Here is a 14,943-nt window from a genome sequence, read left to right on the forward strand (position 1 = left end):
TTTCGAAAAATATAAATAAATACAATATTTCAATGTGCAATAATGTGTACTAGTCATAATCTGATTATGTTATATTTACATGTGTCAAACAATGAAAATTACTGTAGTAAAAGGAAATGATACATGTATGTCTTATTTTTGAAGTAAAAACTGTTCAATCAACTCATTTTGTTCCATTTCTTCTTTTTTAAGTGATTCATGCTGAACCTTTAACCTGTGGAAAAAAAAAATTTAAAAATATGATATATCAATTCAATAATAATTAGAAACTTTTTTTTTTCTTTCTAATTCCTTACCGTTCAAGTTGTAATTTTTTTTCAATGATCAAAGCTTGAAGTTGTTGCTGCTGCGCTTCTCTTTGCTTTGTTATTGACTTGAGTAAATTTCTTGAGCCAATTGCCTATGAAAAAAATAATATAATACCCTGAGATATTTTGAGAGTAATGCATATTTCAATGAAATCTATGACATTAAAATTCATAGCAAATTTCCATAGTTTTAAAACTTATTTACAAAAAGTCCATATTAATATGGTTGTAATTATAAAACAATGTCAGACATACTAAAGTTTAAAATTCCTTTAATTATTTTTGTATAAGTATTTTTTTTTTCTTACTGTTCTAGTAAAAATTCTTAAATGCATGAAACTAACTTTTCTATGACAACAATTACTGGTTTTATGTAGTTACTTTAGAAAGTTCAACTATACGATAGCTTAAAAGAGAAAGACATTTAAAAATCCACAAATTTAATAACTACATCTAATTCTATTTCATTTGTTAAAAGGAGCTTATTAATATAAACATTATCTAAAAACTTTTCAATAAGATGATCATAAAATACAATATTATTAAATATAAAATTATATTTTCGATTAATTTTAATTTTACATGCACACATATATGTGGGGGAGAGGAATTAAAAAGCTTCATAGAATTTTTACCCATTTTACTTGATAGATTTTCAGCTAGTTAAAGTTTGAGATGTTCCAATTTTGAATGCTATCTTGAAACAATTCTTTTACAGACAACAGAAACTTGATGAAATATAAATGCTTCAATTTAGGAGGGACTTTATATACATATATAATTATATAAATTCAAAATACATCTCTTAATCATAACATTAAAATATAGAACAAGTAATAATAATAATCAAAGAAAAGCCTAAGAATTATCCATCTTGTTGCAATTCACTCATAAAAAATCTTACTAAAAATCTCTTCCTCTCCTCTATGCTTATCTAAGCTTAAAAAAAAAAAAGAAAAGAAACCAAGACTATTATGAGATAGTTCTATAAGATAAGATGTAACATTAATAAGCTAAAATAAATTTACTTTAAGCTTTTCCTTTTCAACTTCAGCTGATAAACTTTCTGCTATTTGAAGGAATCCATCAACTACTCTTTGAAATTCCGTTATTTCTATAAAAAAAAACATTGAAATGCTTAAAATATACCATGTAAAATAAATTTTAAAAATACTTTTCTTGATTCCTATTTTAAATATACAATCTTTTGTCCATTTATCATATCTTATGAATGGAATAAGAAAAATCTATAACTCATTTTAAAATAAAGTTATTAACAAACTGCGTAATGATACAAACTACTGAAATATCATTATTCAACATTATCTGCTTATTAGAGCTAAATTTTAATAAATTTCTTTAATTTTATGAAAAACTTAAAATTAAATTGATATAATTATTATTTTTTATTTTCAAAACATAAATAACATTTCTTTTATGGTTTTCAATAATTTTCTCCTCTCAGTTTGCACTGAAATTTCAGGTTAAAGACTACAGATTTTTTTTTTTTTTTTACCTTTGCAAATGAAAATTGTTCATTTAGTTTTCAGTATTCAGAAGACTAATTATTGCTACTGAAATTAAATAAAGAAGAATTTATCACAAAAAAAAGTTACAGTAAGTATATTATTAAAATAAGTAGCAGAATTATTCCCAATCAGAATAAGAAATATATTATTTCAGATTAGTTGAGACGATTTTTTTATTTTTACATACAAATAAAGGTTTTGAATCCATAGTTCAGAATTTCAATTCAAGTTTCCCAAAAATATTCATTCTATATTTCTATTAATAATTGTCATATTTCGTACCTAGAGACACAGTTATAAAGAATCCACAACACTATAAATTAATCAATGTTATTTAAAGTCAGTACAGATGTGTATGTTTTTAATTTGAATTAACTTGAGCAATTTGGCATACAGTTTTTATCACCTGGAATATGTATTTAATTTTGGCATATTACAGCAAAATATTTTTGTTTAAACAGACCATCTAAATGTATCAAATCATGGGGGGGGGGACGAGAAGAATATCAGATTATGTTTGTAATAGAACTTTTAATAAATGTCTTTTTAGTAAAGAAAAATGTCTACATCAAGTGAATTTATTTATTTTCCTTAAAGTACTACATTATAATCTTTTATAATTCAGGGCACTTTACACCATTCATATTGCTTCTTTATCTCAAACAAATGATCACAAATCTACAGATACTTACATTTGACTTGTTAGGGATAAAAATTTTCTGATATTTATATTAACCATCGAAAAATTTGAATGAATTACTTTTTAGAATAATTTATGAATAAAACAAATTGGGCATTGTATAAATTAGCAACATCTTGCCATGTTCTTTAGTTTTCTTTTTTTATTCTATCACTTAAATTTATGAAATATTTTATTTCACTGTTATTAAATGTATTATTAATAACTAATAATAAATTTAATAACAGTAAAATAAATTCACTGCTATTAAACTTATTCTAAAAAGAATATATTTTAAAATAGTGATTTTTATATCAATATAAAAGTTTTTCAAATTGGTTATTACAAGATTTATTTATTTTTGCATACTTTATTCTTTAAACATAAAAGATAATTCGATGTATGAAACAGAATGAAAAAATAAGTTCTCTAGATTTACAAAAGAGAGAGAATAAAAATAGATAAAGATGTTACTTTGTTAGGAAAGACCCAATCATTGCTATTGGTAAATGCTAGAAACATTGTATATATAAGTTATCACAGAAATTTGGTAGGTTTTAATGACCCATCTAACAGATTTGAACCATGCCTTTACATTTTTCAAATGTAAAGGCAGAGAAATTGTTATGTGGAATTTAATTATTTCTGAAATTTTATGTTTGAAATGACCAGAGTTGAAAATTACAGGAACACTTTAAAAACAAGCTTCACCAAACAACGATTGAAGTTTCTTTCTTATGATGTGATTTTAATTAAAAATTATGAAACCCAATCCTAAATACTTCAAAACAAAATGTTTAAACCATGCTTAAAATGTATACTATACAACAATAATTTCAATATAAAACTTCTTTTTTAGTATTTTATCAATATCTACATTTGGTAAAAGCTTTTTTGTAAAAAAGAATATTTTATTTTTGAATTGTTGTTATTACTATCAGAAATTCTGAAAAAAACCCAAATTTTTCCTGAATTTTGGCAATTTTTTAAAAATGTTTCCTTGCTCAGTTTCCACTAAATGTAGTACATTATTATTCTGTAATCCAAACTATTTTTATTATCTCATCAAATATTTGATTGAAGGATTTTCTTCCATACAAGTATAGGAATAAGGACTCTGTTTAATAACTGTGTAGTGTACAAGTCGAATAAAAAAGCAAAATTTAGAAGTTACATGAATTGCGCATTTACATTTTTAATCGAGCTATAGTGTCATGGGACTGCTATCTATTAAAAATATTCACATAAACAATGAACAGTTAAAATAACATAGCTTTAATGTCTGACAATTTGATGGAATCTTGGGCATGAAGTTATATCTAAATGATTTAACTGAAATTAAACATAATCAATACTCCATTTAAACCAGATAGTCACCAAAAGTGTCTAGTTTTAAGTAACTGGCAAAATCAAATCACCAGAACCACAACACCCATTTCACCAATTTTTAATTCCCTTAAAAGCTCATGACTCCTAGATATGTCATTAATAGTTTTCTGTCCACTCGCTCCATCAATATTTTTGAAAAATAAAACTAAGACACAGCCTTAATCTGAACAAATGGCCAATTTTGTCCCTGAATAATTTTGTTAATTTGCAAGTACAGTTAACCAGCTAAAATACTGTATCATAATTATGTAATCAAAACTTAAAATAATACTCCCTTTTGTTTTGATAAAATTTATTTAATCAAAGTTGATTAACAGGACTATATTAAGAGCATTACTATCAAAGATGACTAGTATTAATAATGATTATTTAGTTATGTCAATCAACTTTGATGAGCATTTTATCACAGCAAACATAAAAGTATAATTAGAAAGAGAAAAAAAAAAGAGTAAACATAAGCATTATTTAAATCATACTCATATAATAATGATAAACCATTCTGATTCGTTAAAAATATTTCAAAATGATTGAATTGTCAAACAAGAGAAATTAGACTAATTATTGATATTAAAGATACTGTTCAAGATTTATTATTTATTTATTTATTGAAGCAAAACGTAAAGGACATGCAAGTACTGATGAAGTATGAAGGAGTCATGAGCATTCATATAAAAAAACAAAAAATTCCAAATCAATATGAAAGTTGTGGCCATCAAACTTTGTCATGGTTTCAATACAGAGAACATATGATGAAGTAGTGTTTCCACCCTTCCCCCCAGATTTTTCTAAAAAGTCAAAAGTGGTGAGAAGAGAATGATGTGTCTAGCAATCATGAGCTTTCATGTGAAATAAAAGTTAAAGTTTCTCTTTTTATTGCAAATTTGCAAATAATATTTTATTTAACACTGACTGATGAACTTTTAACTATATATTGTGTATACAATTAAAATCTATTATTTCATCAGTTTAGAAACAAAACGAATTTGGCCAAAAAACTTAAGAAAGAAAAGAACACATTAATGCAGAAAAATTTCTAAACAAGATGAAAATTGTTTTTAGCACAGTAATTTTTTTGATAAAGAGCATTCTCTTCTCAAAAATTTAGGATAATAATTTTTTTATAATAACTAATGATAACTATAATATTTCTTGTTAGAAATTATACATTTAAAAAATAGTTAGCGATTCTCTAGAACAAACCATTTATATGAAGAATCATATATCTTCATACAACAATAAAATTTTTAACTTTAACTATTTAAATATATATATATATATATATATGTGTGTGTGTGAAGCAGAATGCAGGTCCGACAGGTAGTGAAGAGACTCATTTTTTAAGTTCGCATTTATTGTATCCTGGGAAGGCATAATTTTTTTACAAGAGGAGGCTCGGGACAATGCATGTCCGCTCATAGTAACAGATTACACAAGAAGTGGGGAAGAGAGAGAAATAAATTATCTCTTATCTTATATAACATGAGACATTGATAGGGAAAATATTTTTTCATAGTGCTAATATATTATTAAGATTCTGATAGGGATTTCCGACGCATATCAATTACAAATAAGGGAAACACAAGGATCTTTTTAAAAAGTATTTGCTTAGAATGCTAAATCAAGATAAAACTTTGTGAATTAATTTGGATTTAAATTAGAGTTTAAAATATCATTATATATATATTCTTGTTTTAGATCAGGTTTATTCAAGCACATTGTATCCAAACATTAAATATATATGATACATACCATATTGAATCAGAACATAAATTATACTATTTATCATCAGAAAGATAGTACAATTTATATAGGTGTTTAAATGTTAAAGTATAATGGTGTAAAATTTACAGTTATTGATCAGTGAACAAATTTTTCTAATTGTTAAACTCAAAGCATTATCAACAGTGGTATAATATGGTAAATGGTAACAAAAGAATAATAATATATATATATAATGTACTGGCCTTTTCGTTTTTAATTTTAGTGCTATTGTTTGTTTTTATTGTTATTTTTGTTATTGTATTTTTACTTTGTTGTGGTTAATTTCTTCTTATTTGTTGTTTTATATTTCCTTTCTGTTAAAATGGTATATCTCTTGAGCATAATTTCAGGGGATTTTCGGGTCACGAGGAATCATTTTTAGACAATGTCTGTTTTTCCTCACAGAAAAAATCCCTTTCTTTGAATCCCTGCCTGAGGGTGACCCTTGAAAAAGTCTTCAGGCCGGATTCTTTTTTTATATTTTTTATAATTTTTTTGGTTTAATTTTTTTCCTATTAACTTGATTCTAATACTTTTGTGTATATATATATATATATTGTCCCAAAAGCTGCGCAGGACTAATTAGGCTGTGAAGAGCAAAAAGCTGTGAAGGGCTAAGGTCTTAGAATATGGTGCAGTTAATTCCCATACAAACTTGTTGAAATGTCATACATTGTAGAAATATGAATTAGTGAAATGGTACATTATTTTATATTAACCTATACAACAGTCTATTGCAAATAATGTCTAATAAAGCACAATGTCCAATAATGTAGTACAAATGTATATGGGAATTTATACTACAATTTCTAGTAACTTACTCATACTTTAATTAATTGGAATGTACATTTTGTGTGTCACAGTTTCATATACTGACACAATATAATCTTTTCTACAACTCTATGCTATAATGAAGAAAACCAATTAGAATAACTGGTTTCTTTTTGGAAAACTTTTAAATATCTGATTGAAGTCACATTTCACACAAATCTACAATTATGACCTACAGACAGCATACCAAATTTCCTTTAACGCCATTGTGCTTTCAAATTATCAAGCTCACATGTACATAGATCTGTACTCGCAAATGATTAAGCTCATATGTACATAGATCTGTACTCACAAATGATCAACCTAGTGAGGAATCTGATTTAGAATTTGATACTCATTTACATTCCTGATGTATGGCAAATTTCACCTATTGGGCTCCTGTATTTTTAAGTTAATCATATTCATATGCAAGAAAGTGATCTGCAAATAGAGAAATTTTAACCCGAACTTGACAGAAATTTACACATTTTGTATAATGATTAATGCAAAATTTTATCTATTCAGATGGTTCTCTTTCTGAATCATTCCGTGATAAGAGAAAATTTAGTTCATTGATCTAGAAAATTTCATTTACTAGTAGTTTCTGTTAGTAGCCTGACATAATTTTGAACTGAGTTTTTTTTGAAACTCAAAGAAGTCCGGAATTTATCAAAATCCTGACGTCCAATCTTAAGACATATACAAAAATTCGAATCATATGAGATAAAATAAATAATGAAAAGTACATATCAAATAAATGTGAAGATTTAAAAAAATAACATGAAATAGAAATAAAATAATTTATTAATATAGAAATGGAAAAAATAATAAAGAGACACAAAATACGCAGAATAACTTAAAAAACGCTATCACAAATGACATGAGTGGAAAAACGAAAATAGTTACTGCTTTCGTATTCTCTGCATTCTTCTTTAAGAGCAGTAGTTTTTTGGCTTGCTTCAGGATCTAATACTCGAATTTTGTTTAAGTCATCAAAATATAATCCGATTTTCTGTAAACTTTCCGCCGCCATACTAAAATCGAAACCTAAAAGGAAGGAAGGAATGGAGTTTTGTTTTCCAGCGTATGCAACTGAAATTTTATCCCAAGACAGGAATCATAAACAAATAAATAAAGTTACCGTTACAGATATCTTTCAATACTCTGACATATTGAATAAAATATTAATTTCAATGGGCATATTTTTGAGTTTATTAATCAACAAATGAATTCATAAATAAATTACTGTGACTAAACTATATATTAAAAACGCTATAATTTTTATATTAAGAATAAAAAATAATTAAATTTTTTTTTGTCTTTGAAATCTGGCATCTATTTGAAAGAGATGAGATTTATGTTGCTAAGCAACGAAAGCATGTAATTCAAAACTCGGTAAACATGCATGGATTTTTTTGGATTTGCTAGAAATTAATCATCATTATTTGGAAGCTTCTTTTATCTCCTCATATTTTAAAAGCCGCCCCCATTGAGTGATTTTAAATATATCCATATATTCTAAAAACATCATTCGTATTACTTACAATGCCAAATATTTTACGCGCAAAGTGCATTGTTGTTGGTAAGATTCTACTATTTTTTTTCATAAAGAACTTTTATAGACTTTTCATACATTCAGTAGAAAGTTTATTTTTGTTATTTTCGCTTTTTACAAAATAATCAGCATACCATTTTAATTTATTATTATTTTTAATTTTTTTATTCACTTTTGTTTGATGAATTTGCCAATAAAATTATGAACAAAAATGCTGTTAAGAAAACATTGATTATTTAGGTGATGCTATTAGCAATTATTATTGCTTATCTGATTATAGGTAATTAATATATTAGTTAATTACAGTCTTATAAAAAATTAACAATAAATACTGAGGTATTAAAGTAAGAACTTGAATGTATATATTAAAGAATTTGCATGAAAAATTTCATAATTTTAAGTACTTTCTTTTCTTAGGAGATCCTGCTGTTGGAAAATCTGCTATTGTACATACATTTCTCCATGATAGTGATAAATTTCAAAAGAATTACATAATGGTATGGTCAATATTTTATAACTAAGGTTATTGTAAGAGTATCTCGTCATATTTTTTTGTTGGGGGGGGGTATGAAAATGCTTACTATGTTTTAAAAGTATGTAATTATAAATTCATGAACAATTTCCAAGCTAAAAATTTGGGGTTTAATAAGGTATCAAATAATTATTTTGGCCTTTTTTTTTTTTTCACATTTAAAATTTTATTATGAGATTTGTCTAAAATTTGTAAAGTTAAAATGAAACGTTTTCTCATTATTTCTAAAAAGCTAAAAAATACATCATTAATTGTCATTTTCAGTTGAAGTTATAACTTTAATATTTATGGAATAAAACTAAACCAAAACACTAAGGAGTTATTTAAGGAATTTAAAATTATATAAAATTATTGATTTGTAAAACCATGATCACTTTCTAAATGGTAAGAAATTTACCTGCTTTGTCGAAGCAATTTTTTGATAGAAAGAAGTTTATATTTCTTTTGTTATCCATTATTATATATATATATATGTCATATCCTCTTATATATATATGAAAAAAATATGCATATTTTTTTCCCATAAAAAAAATTGAAAGAAACTTTGTAAACAAATTTTTTTATAAGTAACATCATTTTGGTTACTTTTATTGTAGGTAGTTTTTGCCTATCCACAGAGTACATAAAGTACATGTTAAATTAATGTCTTAAGCCTACTAATTTATTTTTATCTAAATTTAAAACAAAAACTTACTTTCCATATTTTTTTGAAAAATTGCAGTCTCTAATTGTTTTGTTTTGGTTTTTTTTTATGTCTTTTTTAAAGGAAAGATAATTTTTAGAGATCACATTGGACACAATTTTAAATAATTGTTTTTAAGCAGTTTTGAAAATCTTTTTCCTTATATGTTTAATCTCATTTTATGTGTAAAATTATAGCTTATATATAAAACCTTTCATTATGTTCATTTTTATAATGTAACTTTCTTCTTATCAGAAGAAGAATTAAAAAACATTATCAGTACAATGGTTGAAGGCCCTGAAATAAATTACTATTTTCATCTTTTTTTTTTTTTTTTTTTTTTTTTTATCCTTCAAACCCAATAAAATTCTAAAACAAGAATTGATTGCTTTTGAATTTATTTTTCCACGCATCACATTATGTACTCTTATGAAATATATTTGTGCATTTATAAGAATCATATTTAACTATTTTAAGTTCATTAAAATAAAAAATTCTGGAATTATTTTTATAATTTAAAATAATATAATATAAATATGAAATTTTCTGAAATTATTGATAATTTTTTAGAGAAAATACTTCTTTTTCAGACATGTGCAGTAGAAGTCAAAACTAAAATAATTGCGATTCCAGATAGTGTTGATGCTGTGGTAAGCTTTAAAATTCTAAGTTTCCATTTCTTCATTTAGTACAGTGTGACTTACATTCTGTGTTGCTTCAAATGTAATATTTAAATTATTCTTGAAAAGATTTTTTTTGTTAGATAATTGCAAAATAAATTTAGTTTTAAAATAAATATGTGTATATTCTAACATATATATTTATATGAAGTACAAAAAAAGAAAGACAAAATGAGACACAAGACATGACATAAGAAAAAGATATTTTTTATTTAGTGTACTTATTTTATTCAAGTGATATAAATCCCGAAAAGAAGCAACATAATTGTATATTTTTAATGATTTTTTTTTTCTGAAACAATAATTTTATGATTCAAAATGATTCATTTTGAACACTCCTCCCCCTTTATTTTGTGTTGCATAATACAACCATTATGAAGTCTGATTACAAAATGCAGGTAACACACTAATGCTAAACAAAAGCAGTATTTAAATATTAGTGATGGAAATAAAAAAAATTTACTGATGAAGAGTAAATTATTTATTCATTGAAATAAACCATTTTAATTTTTTTCATTATTTTGGATTGTTTAGAGTTAATAATAAAATTATATCCATGTTCAGTTTATTCATTTAATATATAATATTTTAATTAAACATTTTTATGCCTAGCTTTTAATTTATTTTCTTTTTTCATTTATTTATTCTGAATACAACTTAGGGAAAAATATTTAGTATATAATAACTTTGTTTAAAGCAAGTTCGTTACAAATGTAATATATAAATTTCAATTATATACTTGTATAAATAAATGAATGTTATGAATTTTATAGGAATTATTGATTTTTGACTCAGCAGGAAAGGATGCATATTTAGATTTCCAGACCCAACTGGTAACTTTAATATTTGTGTTTTCTTCTGAGCTATGTTTTATTACATACTTTCAAATCTATGTCATACTTAATTCTTTGGTTTGCACCAACTTTGTTTATAATTAAAGGGACTATTTATTGTTTATAAAGAAAAGTCTTCATTGAATGTTTTTACTTTTGCTACTCCACTGCTTTAAACTATAAATTTCATTTTAAAAATAGGGATAAATTAAATGATGTGAATCTTAATTTTACAAAAGGTGTTGTTTGTTGGGGCTTATCCCTCCTGGTCTCCAGTAACATCAAACCAGAAACCAGTATTTTTTTTTTCCATGACAAAAGGTTTGATACAGTAAACATTAGTTGAAAACTGAGAAAATTTAGACACTAAATTTGATATACTTGTACAATATGAATGCAATCAGCATAAAAATGAAGCAAATCAGACAACAGATTTGACTTTTTCTAAAGTTGCTTGGTTTCAGTAGTTATACATGAAATAAACTTTAAATGAAAATAAAAAATCCATGGCATTATAATAAGTTAGTTTGAGGAAAAATTTGTAATAACAATATAGATAGTGAGAAATTTCACTTCATATTATGTTTAAATAAATAAGCACTTTCAAATTTAGCAAGTATTCTCACTTTATGGATTGAACTTTCAAAATCTTTTAATCTCTTTCTCCCTGTTTTTAATTATTGCTGTGCTTTTGAATTTATTACAAAATGAATGAAAATCATACTTTTTGCTGACATTCAAAATTAAAAATATACTATTTTATTAAAAGGATTTTCTTTTTACTTTTTAAAATTTTCTGAAAAATGAGCTGTTATAGAAAATCTTTTATTCTATTTTTAACTTGGCAAAACTGCTTAAAATTCTGCAAACTATTTTATTCTTGATTATTATAAATCTATAAACTGCCATTGGCCACAATATAATAAAATTTTTAAAAACTGATGTTCATATTTTATTAGCAAATATATTAAATTTTAAGGAACAAATTTATGGGCTAAAAATAAGAATATTAAAGCATGAAACATTACCATTATAGATTAAAAAATAATTTTTGAAATGTATTTGGGTTAAATCAATAATTTCACTTTAATATTTTCTGTAAATATTTTAAAATTAAGTATGTTGATATGTAAAATAAAAAAGTAACATAGGAAATGAGATTAGGTTCTAGCATAAATGAAATGAACAATGAAACTTTTTATAAGACAGCTTACATCGTTTGTAATTTCTTTTTGTCTTAAATATGTATATTTTCTTTTCAACTCAGTGGCATCATCCATCCATGGTATGTGTTGTTTTTGACCTGACAGATGAAAATTCCTTTAATAATTCTTCCAAATGGTTGGATATTGTTAGAAATACAGGTCGTTACTTAACAGTGCCTGGTTAGTACTTATCTATTTATTTATTGCATGAACCATTGCAAATCTTTTATTATAAAGTCATTTATTTGTAATTTTTCGATAAAATAGTAGTTTTATATAATAACCGTATTTTTATAGTTGATTCATATTAACAGAATTTTATTGTTTTTAAAAAGTAATAGATAACAAAGAATAAGAGTTAATTACTTTTAGATAAATTTATACTTTGTTATTGTAAGTGAGCAAAGCATTATTTTTTTCTTTGTTAAAGAATATTATAAACTAACTAAAAATTTTACTTAACTTAATAATAAACCTTTTCCTTAAAATATCGATTATCTATGTAATTTCAAAACTTCAATGACAGTTTTTTTTTTTTTTTCATTTATATTTGTGGGCCAAATTATAATCTTTTTTTTTTTTTATATTAAGATGACAATCTTGTCCATCCTAATTCCCAACACTATTAACTGCATATGAAGATGTTTACTTGAAAACAATAATCCCGACTATGCACTTTATTTTTATTTATTTATTTTTTTTTTTTTTAAATAAAAGGCATTTCAGAATTATGCTATATGATAATGATATATAGAATTTTCGGTAATGGACATTTTTTTTAATTGTGGTCTTTAAACATTTTTTTTGTATCATTTTCTATAAAAAAAAAAATTCAGGACCTTGTTATATTGAATTGTGACAATATTGGTTATACAGAAAATTTTACTTTTTTTAAAGTACTGTGTATTTTATATGAGCCTCAGAATGTTTGATAATTTGTTAAATGTACCAATAAGCAGTGAATGCACTTATATTTTCTTAAAAGAGAAGTTTTGTTTTCTTTTTTTCCCATTTCATGTCTTTAATAAATGCTTCCCAATATTCAAAATGAAAGTTGCATGCATTGTTTTGAATTGGAAGCTGTGTATTTATTTTATTCTTAAATAATTTTAAATCATTGTGATTAACAATAATTTTGGCATTATTCACAGTTCTATCTCAATACTGCTCAATTTTATATTCTTTTGTAGATTAATTGTATAGTTATTAAAATTTCTTCAGGTGTTTTGATTGGTTCCAAATCTGATTTGAAGGAAAGAAGAGTAGTCAAAGCAAATGTTGCTCAAGATTATGCTCGTAAAAACAGTCTTCAGTATTTTGAATGTTCAGCGGTATGTTTAATTTTTTTTTTTTTTTGGAGGAGGTTTCCAGTTATTTGAAAAACACACACAATAAATGACTGAATATTTTAAAATATTGTTCCATTTAACAAATAATTAAAAGATTTGTAAGTATTTCATAGTTTATAAATTTAAAGTTTATTGACTATTAACACAAAACAAAACTCATCTACAATATCTTTTCTTTCTTTCTTTTTTTTTTTTTTTCAAATAAGAGAATTTGTTGTAATTGCATCATTTCTAAATTATTATGATAATCTTCAAAAATATTACAATGATCATATAATTACACTTTTGATACAAATGAAGCAATTTAAAAATGATGACTTTTATATTTTGTATTATACTATAAATAGCGATTTTTTTTTCCAGAAAGAAAACAAAGGAGTTGAAGAACCATTTTTCTATTTAGCAAATGAATGGCACAAGATGTATTTGGAAAAAGTTGAATATTGCAAAACTATATCGTAGTTTTGCTAAAAAAATACCATTTGTACAGAAGAAATTTTATTAACCAATAATCAGAGGATATTATAAATTATTATAATGATTTTATGATTTTTCATAGTACTCTAAAGGCACTGTGAATATATAAAGGGAAAATGAGCTACATTATGCAAAAGACATTATTATTTAAATATTAAAGAGTAAACTAAAAAATTTTATCTTTGGCTCAGAATTAAATTATTTTTAATTTGAAAACTATATAATTTTATTATGTAGTTTGCCACTATGCCACCACTATTCATTTTTTTATATGTATATCGAAAAATAATTAAGAAATATTTCCACCAGTAATATAAATAATTTTTGCATTCAAGATATTTTTAATTATTCTGAAATTACTTTAAAGTAAATAATGAGCTTAAGCATTTATTCATAATTAGCAAAATCTCTTATGCTAAATAAAATAATTTTTAACTCTTTTTATTTATTTATTTATTGATATATTTCTTGAATTTATGTTTCAGAATTTTTTCCCCTCCAAAAATACATTATGTTTATAAACAAAATACTTTAGTTTCAGTAAATGGTGCTTTTATTTTTTTAAATTATCCTTTTAAAAATAGTACATTTTTCTAATTTAGCTTCTTTTGCTTTTGAAAGAAGCTGAATTTTCTAATCAAATTTTCATTCACTTCTTGTTCTAAAGTACCAAATTTTGTACTGTTGTGTGTCTCTGATGATATAATACAAAACTTTCAGGGCCTTTGTTAAAATCAACCGATTAATTTTAATTAAACCTTGATTCCATGTAACTGGCTTTATTTGCTTTTAAAGCAGAGAACAAGATAATTCCGAAATTTTCTAACATTTATTATAATGAATTATAAAGGATAATAAAGATTTAAAAGAACAAAGTAAAAAAAAAAATGTAAAAAAAATACTTTTATTAATGCTGTAGATTTTTTTTTTTTTTTTTTTTTTTTTTTTTTTTTTTTTTCAAATGCCCCAGTGGTAGACAAAATAAATATAACAGCATTAAACACTAAACACAGTACAATAGGGAAATGAAAAGTTGGAATGTAATAAAATAAGAAAAAGAAAAAAATCTAAACATTCATTAAAAATATGTATGAATGTTAATGAAATTCTAATATACTTAACGTATTTCTTTTGACTTCTGACGATTTTATGTT

General features: G+C 24.2%; 2 protein-coding genes across 2 annotated transcripts; one reads left to right on the forward strand and one right to left on the reverse strand.

Moving 5' to 3' along the window:
• Positions 1–12: 12 nt before the first annotated feature.
• Positions 13–7,581, reverse strand: LOC129960222 (intraflagellar transport protein 20 homolog). The gene is made up of 4 exons (XM_056073475.1): positions 7,383–7,581; positions 1,337–1,422; positions 297–400; positions 13–214 (listed from the first exon to the last, which is right to left on the reverse strand). Exons 1-4 carry the CDS (start codon positions 7,507–7,509, stop codon positions 133–135), a joined length of 399 nt encoding a protein of 132 aa, XP_055929450.1. The 5' UTR covers positions 7,510–7,581; the 3' UTR covers positions 13–132.
• A 254-nt stretch (positions 7,582–7,835) lies between these two features.
• On the forward strand, positions 7,836–14,055 carry LOC129961736 (intraflagellar transport protein 27 homolog). Its single transcript, XM_056075287.1, has 7 exons — positions 7,836–8,058; positions 8,449–8,528; positions 9,836–9,895; positions 10,699–10,758; positions 12,026–12,143; positions 13,185–13,294; positions 13,676–14,055. Exons 1-7 carry the CDS (start codon positions 8,022–8,024, stop codon positions 13,772–13,774), a joined length of 564 nt encoding a protein of 187 aa, XP_055931262.1. The 5' UTR covers positions 7,836–8,021; the 3' UTR covers positions 13,775–14,055.
• The last annotated feature ends 888 nt before the right edge of the window (positions 14,056–14,943 follow it).

This window comes from Argiope bruennichi, chromosome 2 (assembly GCF_947563725.1).
Source record: "Argiope bruennichi chromosome 2, qqArgBrue1.1, whole genome shotgun sequence".
NCBI classification, from domain to species: domain Eukaryota; kingdom Metazoa; phylum Arthropoda; class Arachnida; order Araneae; family Araneidae; genus Argiope; species Argiope bruennichi.